The following is a 7,962-nucleotide window of genomic DNA, read 5'->3' as shown; positions in this document are numbered from 1 at the left end:
GGAGGAAGAGAGAGAGACAGGGATGTAACAACATATACACTTTGTGTGTTAACCTGGGAAAAAAGCATTTTGTTCGTATCAACCTGTTCTGTGAAACAAGACACTTGTTAATCTGCATTGCGATGGTTTCTACAGAAGTTTCATTTTGTTATCTAATGGTATCTTTACATTTATTCATCGTCTAGATTACGTGGTGGGCATTCCTAAAGGCGCCAGTCATCTTGGCAAGGTAAGATACGTGCCTATCTTTTTTTCCCCCATGACTCCTGTTTTTCTCTTGGTTAAACGTTGCTAATTCATGGCTTCTGTGTAACGTAACAGTTCTTTGTTTCGTTAACACGGGTTCTGCCTTGTCCTCTCTTTCATTCTGTTCTATCTGTGTGTGTATGACAGTGTACTGTGGCCTTACCTCTGTGTTCAGCACACGTATTTTGTATGTATGTTATATGCTTTCTATCCCCTTTCGCCGTGTTATCTTACAAGAACTTAGGTGAAAAGATTAGCCTGGTAAATTTCTGTATGACATATGTTTTCAAAGTATTGATAGTAAAAGCAATGTGTACGCTGTTTGTGCAGGTGGCAATGTTTACACAAGATTTGGGCAACATCAACAATATTACCGGCGATCAGGTAAGTGAAAGTTTGAATTCTACTAACACATTTTCTCAATCCATTGTCTGTGCATCTGGCCCTTATGGCCCTTTCCTCCCCCTCTCTCCCTTATCTCTCTCTCCCACTCTCTCTCTCTTCCTCTCCTCTCTCCTGTGTGTGTGTGTGTGTGTCCGTGTGTCCGTGTGTGTGTGTGAAGGGAAAGAGATAGTGAGATAGAGAGAGCGCACGCGAGAAAGAGGTTAGGAGAAAGAAAGAGGGAGAGAGAGAGATAAAAGATAGAGAGAGAGTGTGTGTGTGTGTGTGTGTGTGTGTGTGTCTCTCTCTCTCTCTCTTTTTCTCTCTCTCTCTATTTCTCTCTCTCTCTCTCTATTTCTCTCTCTTTTTCTCTCTCTTTCTCCCCCCCTCCCTCCCTCCCTCCCTCCTTCTCTGTCTCTCTCTCTCTCTCTCTCTCTCTCTCTCTCTCTCTCTCTCTCTCTCTCTTCCTCTTCTTGTGTGAGCAAGTGTTTCATCTTGGTGCCAAACCTCCCCATAGCACCAAACTATTCATCCAAACATAATCCTTTCCCTTCCAAAGATGAGCCGGACGCGCCATTAACAGATACACACATTAGTTGCGCACCATCTGTTGTTGTGAAGCCTCTATAGGTGTTGCTTTAATGCTTCTTCATCTCAGTCTTCATCTCTCTATCCCTCACACCTAGTACCTGTACACATCACTGGGCATTGGGACAGAGCCAAATAGTTTCATCTCTCCCCCTCCCCCTCCCCCTCTGGAACTCTCAGCTTTTAACGCATGCCTATACGATGCTTTGTAAGGCTGATTCTCATTCCACAGAGAATTTAAATGAAAAACCTGGTGCGTCACTTAGTTGCTGTAACTGTTTTGTGAAGTAGGGTCATTTTGAACTGGGGTTTGAAGGTGGGCGAAGACACCTTAGAGGTACCTTTCATCTGGTGTAAACCACCTTAGAGGTACCTTTCATCTGGTGTAAACCACCTTAGAGGTACCTTTCATCTGGTGTAAACCACCTTAGAGGTACCTTTCATCTGGTGTAAACCACCTTAGAGGTACCTTTCATCTGGTGTAAACCACCTTAGAGGTACCTTTCATCCGGTGTAAACCACCTTAGAGGTACCTTTCATCTGGTGTAAACCACCTTAGAGGTACCTTTCATCTGGTGTAAACCACCTTAGAGGTACCTTTCATCTGGTGTAAACCACCTTAGAGGTACCTTTCATCTGGTGTAAACCACCTTAGAGGTACCTTTCATCTGGTGTAAACCACCTTAGAGGTACCTTTCATCTGGTGTAAACCACCTTAGAGGTACCTTTCATCTCGTGTAAACCACCTTAGAGGTACCTTTCATCTGGTGTAAACCACCTTAGAGGTACCTTTCATCTGGTGTAAACCACCTTAGAGGTACCTTTCATCCGGTGTAAACCACCTTAGAGGTACCTTTCATCTGGTGTAAACCACCTTAGAGGTACCTTTCATCCGGTGTAAACCACCTTAGAGGTACCTTTCATCCGGTGTAAACCACCTTAGAGGTACCTTTCATCCGGTGTAAACCACCTTAGAGGTACCTTTCATCTGGTGTAAACCACCTTAGAGGTACCTTTCATCTGGTGTAAACCACCTTAGAGGTACCTTTCATCTGGTGTAAACCACCTTAGAGGTACCTTTCATCTGGTGTAAACCACCTTAGAGGTACCTTTCATCCGGTGTAAACCACCTTAGAGGTACCTTTCATCCGGTGTAAACCACCTTAGAGGTACCTTTCATCTGGTGTAAACCACCTTAGAGGTACCTTTCATCTGGTGTAAACCACCTTAGAGGTACCTTTCATCTGGTGTAAACCACCTTAGAGGTACCTTTCATCTGGTGTAAACCACCTTAGAGGTACCTTTCATCTGGTGTAAACCACCTTAGAGGTACCTTTCATCTCGTGTAAACCACCTTAGAGGTACCTTTCATCTGGTGTAAACCACCTTAGAGGTACCTTTCATCTCGTGTAAACCACCTTAGAGGTACCTTTCATCTCGTGTAAACCACCTTAGAGGTACCTTTCATCTGGTGTAAACCACCTTAGAGGTACCTTTCATCTCGTGTAAACCACCTTAGAGGTACCTTTCATCTCGTGTAAACCACCTTAGAGGTACCTTTCATCTCGTGTAAACCACCTTAGAGGTACCTTTCATCTGGTGTAAACCACCTTAGAGGTACCTTTCATCTCGTGTAAACCACCTTAGAGGTACCTTTCATCTCGTGTAAACCACCTTAGAGGTACCTTTCATCTGGTGTAAACCACCTTAGAGGTACCTTTCATCTCGTGTAAACCACCTTAGAGGTACCTTTCATCTGGTGTAAACCACCTTAGAGGTACCTTTCATCTGGTGTAAACCACCTTAGAGGTACCTTTCATCTCGTGTAAACCACCTTAGAGGTACCTTTCATCTGGTGTAAACCACCTTAGAGGTACCTTTCATCTGGTGTAAACCACCTTAGAGGTACCTTTCATCTGGTGTAAACCACCTTAGAGGTACCTTTCATCTCGTGTAAACCACCTTAGAGGTACCTTTCATCTCGTGTAAACCACCTTAGAGGTACCTTTCATCTGGTGTAAACCACCTTAGAGGTACCTTTCATCTGGTGTAAACCACCTTAGAGGTACCTTTCATCTCGTGTAAACCACCTTAGAGGTACCTTTCATCTCGTGTAAACCACCTTAGAGGTACCTTTCATCTCGTGTAAACCACCTTAGAGGTACCTTTCATCTGGTGTAAACCACCTTAGAGGTACCTTTCATCTGGTCTAAACCACCTTAGAGGTACCTTTCATCTGGTGTAAACCACCTTAGAGGTACCTTTCATCTCGTGTAAACCACCTTAGAGGTACCTTTCATCTGGTGTAAACCACCTTAGAGGTACCTTTCATCTGGTGTAAACCACCTTAGAGGTACCTTTCATCTCGTGTAAACCACCTTAGAGGTACCTTTCATCTGGTGTAAACCACCTTAGAGGTACCTTTCATCTGGTGTAAACCACCTTAGAGGTACCTTTCATCTGGTGTAAACCACCTTAGAGGTACCTTTCATCTCGTGTAAACCACCTTAGAGGTACCTTTCATCTGGTGTAAACCACCTTAGAGGTACCTTTCATCTGGTGTAAACCACCTTAGAGGTACCTTTCATCTGGTGTAAACCACCTTAGAGGTACCTTTCATCTGGTGTAAACCACCTTAGAGGTACCTTTCATCTGGTGTAAACCACCTTAGAGGTACCTTTCATCTGGTGTAAACCACCTTAGAGGTACCTTTCATCTGGTGTAAACCACCTTAGAGGTACCTTTCATCTGGTGTAAACCACCTTAGAGGTACCTTTCATCTGGTGTAAACCACCTTAGAGGTACCTTTCATCTGGTGTAAACCACCTTAGAGGTACCTTTCATCTGGTGTAAACCACCTTAGAGGTACCTTTCATCTGGTGTAAACCACCTTAGAGGTACCTTTCATCTGGTGTAAACCACCTTAGAGGTACCTTTCATCTGGTGTAAACCACCTTAGAGGTACCTTTCATCTGGTGTAAACCACCTTAGAGGTACCTTTCATCTCGTGTAAACCACCTTAGAGGTACCTTTCATCTCGTGTAAACCACCTTAGAGGTACCTTTCATCTCGTGTAAACCATCGTGTAAGTGCCAAGAGATGTGTCCAAGCACGCACATTAAATAAGAGCATCTTCCGACTTGGACACGTGTCATCAGTCAGCAGCCTGACTTTTGCCTGTACCGTTTTACCTCCCATTACGACCCCTCCCAAGAACGACACCTGGATTTTCTTGGTATCAATGTCTGTAACTTACCTCCGAATAGCGACTCCCCCTGTTTTCCGACAACCGACCGATCACAAAAGAGTCAATAACGACTTTTTTTAATTTTGCCGATTGACACGTAGGTGTTAGTTACAGTATTAATTCATCTTAAAATTCCCACTCTTCACATGAAGCAGCCAAGCTGTTGACTTGTGGGATATGTCCAGTTGAGAGAATGGCTCGTGCCCACAGAGATATAGACTAGTCTTTATATCCATGTTCTTGCCATGTAAAACTGAAGCTGAGCAGATCCATGGTGACTTATCATGATGCTTCATGCGGGGATGAGGGGTGTCTGGATTTTGAACACGGTTCACAAGTCAAAAACAAAAACACTGTTCAGTATTTAAACGCCAAGGACGGGTAGGGCTGCGAGCTACGTGTATTCATGCTGCAGTTCATCAATCTTTTCATCTTTGTAGAGGGACGTTCACAATGTTAAAGTTTTGTTTTTACCTCCAGCATCATTGAGAAACGATCAGTACACTGATGTTTGTTTGTCTGGTAAAAAGCTGGAGTTGTTTGACTAGAAGTCCTTTGACAGGATTTGTAATCTGTCAGGTATTCCAAAGTATGTTCAACAACAGGTGCACCCACTGAGTTGCATCTACTTGCTTAGTGCGAAGAGTTGCTGGAATCCTGATAGCTTTTGCCTTGGTGCCAAGCAAAGCTTGACGCCCTCCTGAAACTAGTCTCTGCAATGTGCACTGTACGTCCTTGAAAAGCGTGCACGTTTGTTTGTGTGTGCCTTACGTTCCCAGTTATTAGAGAGAGCAGAGTTTGTTTGCTTCTTTTAAAATAAATTTGTTTGTTTGTTTGTCAGTGACACTGTCTGTTCATTGGCAGAAAGACAAATCTGTGTATAGACGATTTTGGGCATGCTATTTTCGTTTCATTTCAAGTAATTTATTTTTATTTGGTGCGAAAATGATCATTAGGGAATACAAATCAAATCTAGCCATGAGACTGAAAAGGAAAAACAAAGAGAGAGCAAAAGACGGAGACGAAAAATGAGTAGTGCGAGCTAGCTAAATATCTCCGTGACACACACATCCGCCCCCTTGGCAGTGAAAAAACACACATCCAAGAAGTGCACACCTTGCGTATTGAGCTGGTAGGAAGCAAGAAGTTCTGTCACAGTTACCATGATAGCGCTCTTGAGGGGCTCTAATTTTCAACGGGAGCATCTTCCGTGAATAGTTTGGATCCGGGCCAGACGGAAGGAGGTTGAAGGTGGGGGTGGATGGGGGGAGGGGGAGAAGGGGTGTGTGGGGGAGTGGTAGGGTAGGTTCAGTTCACAAGAATTGGGACGTTGTAGGCTGAGGCCAGATAGAGTCACGTGAGTTGTTCGTTGTTTTGCACGTGTAACTAGCACGAAGGGAGGTTTGGATGTAAGTACAGTAGGTTGCTTTTTTATGGGGGCCAGGATTGTGCGGATAAGTTTAATTGTGTATAAGTGTTATCGAAATGGGCGTTTTTGGTGGGAGATGTGCTAATTAAACACCCCCCTCCCCCTTAAATATTCTCAAAAGCCTCGAGTGTATTTACTTAGACACAATCGCACATCACTCGCACGCACCATGGCGCATGCACAGACAGGCAGCCCGGCAGGCTGAAGGACACACACATACAAACACACACACACACACACACATACACACACACAAATACACACACACACACACACTGACACACACACACATACAAACACACACACATACACACACACATACATACACACATCACACACACGCACACACACTGACACACACACACACACATCACACACACACACACACACACACACACACACACACACACACACACACACACACACACACAGAAACTGACACTCTCACCTAAAAATGGAAAGCCTTCTTGCCTTTACCATAACTCCGATCCGTCATACATACAACACTGCTTTTTAGCGAAATCACTTGAGACCAGGCTCACAGACATTTAGCCTCAGCTGGCCTGACGAGTTGGAAATATCGATTAAACATAAAAATCAATCATTCGCTGTCTGGGTGAAACAAGTTTTACGACCTGTGCTCATCATCTGGAAACATGTAATGCAATTATGTCCCCGCTTAAAATCATTAGTAACCCAATCATCATCGCATAGGCCGACCACCCGCGATTCAATCTCTAGTCTAATATCATTCTTTCACACCACATGTTGAGGTAATATTCTGTTGGAACATGTTTTTGACGTCAACTGAAGGCTTCCTTCCTCAGCGTATCACCAATTCTTGTCCCAAATAGAAACATTTTCTGAGAGGACGTTAACTCCCCCCTTTAGTTAAGGCTTCCTATGTCAGGGGGACTTTCAATGCAGTGGAGTCCCCCTTTTTATGATCTCCCAAAAATCTGATAAAATTAAGGTATGAAAAAGCAGTCTTAAAATCAAGTTTAATTAAAGTTATGAGCAGAGAATCTGAAAAGGCAAGGTCTTAAAACAGGGGAGAGGGGGTGGGGACTGTACTGACCTCTTTAATGGGGACTGTACTGACCTCTTTAATGATGACGTAAGTGCTGGATGGATGTCTTTTCTCTTTTCACGTGTAAGGTAATCTTTGGTACAACCATGCAGATTCTTCACGGCTTGTGTCAGAAGTCATTGCCATCATACCTCCACTGGGGCTGTTAGGGTCTATGTCGACCAAAAGAGTGGGATTCCCTGTAGGTGGAGTTCATGTAGGTGGATTCCCTGTATACAGGGAATACCACAGGGTGTAGGTCCTGTAGCGTTTCGCTGATATCGCTGAAAGTCACGTGATGCTTAGCGACATCAGTAGAATTTGATGTTTTGCGATCTTTTTTTGACTCACATGCGAAGCAAAAGTGAGTCTATGTACTCACCCGAGTCGTCCGTCCGTCCGTCCGTCCGTCCGTCCGTCCGTCCGTCCGTCCGTCCGTCCGTCCGTCCGTCCGTCCGTCCGGCCGGCCGGCCGGCCGGCCGGCCGTCCGGAAAACTTTAACGTTGAATATTTCTTGGACACTATTCAGTCTATCAGTACCAAATTTGGCAAGATGGTGTATGATGACAAGGCCCAAAAAAACATACATAGCATCTTGACCTTGCTTCAAGGTCAAGGTCGCAGGGGCCATAAATGTTGTCTAAAAAACAGCTATTTTTCACATTTTTCCCATTTTCTCTGAAGTTTTTGAGATTGAATACCTCACCTATATATGATATATAGGGCAAAGTAAGCCCCATCTTTTGATACCAGTTTGGTTTACCTTGCTTCAAGGTCAAGGTCACAGGAGCTCTTCAAAGTTGGATTGTATACATATTTTGAAGTGACCTTGACCCTGAACTATGGAAGATAACTGTTTCAAACTTAAAAATTATGTGGGGCACATGTTATGCTTTCACCATGAGACACATTTGGTCACATATGATCAAGGTCAAGGTCACTTTGACCCTTATGAAATGTGACCAAAATAAGGTAGTGAATCACTAAAAGTGACCATATCTC

At 44.0% G+C, this 7,962-nt stretch overlaps 1 protein-coding gene across 1 annotated transcript in view; it reads left to right on the top strand.

The window, feature by feature from the left end:
* LOC138983236 (integrin alpha-8-like) overlaps positions 1 to 7,962 on the top strand; it is a gene marked incomplete in the record, with an annotated part of 124,740 nt that overhangs the window by 90,534 nt on the left and 26,244 nt on the right. Inside the window, 2 exon segments of the mRNA XM_070356653.1 lie at positions 186 to 229; positions 577 to 630. Of these exon segments, the coding sequence (XP_070212754.1) occupies positions 186 to 229; positions 577 to 630 (98 nt within the window).

The sequence above is a fragment of the Littorina saxatilis genome, linkage group LG12 (genome assembly GCF_037325665.1).
Source record: "Littorina saxatilis isolate snail1 linkage group LG12, US_GU_Lsax_2.0, whole genome shotgun sequence".
NCBI lineage: Eukaryota > Metazoa > Mollusca > Gastropoda > Littorinimorpha > Littorinidae > Littorina > Littorina saxatilis.
The sequence above is the reverse complement of the archived record's forward strand: the minus strand, read 5'-3'. Positions and strand labels throughout refer to the sequence as shown.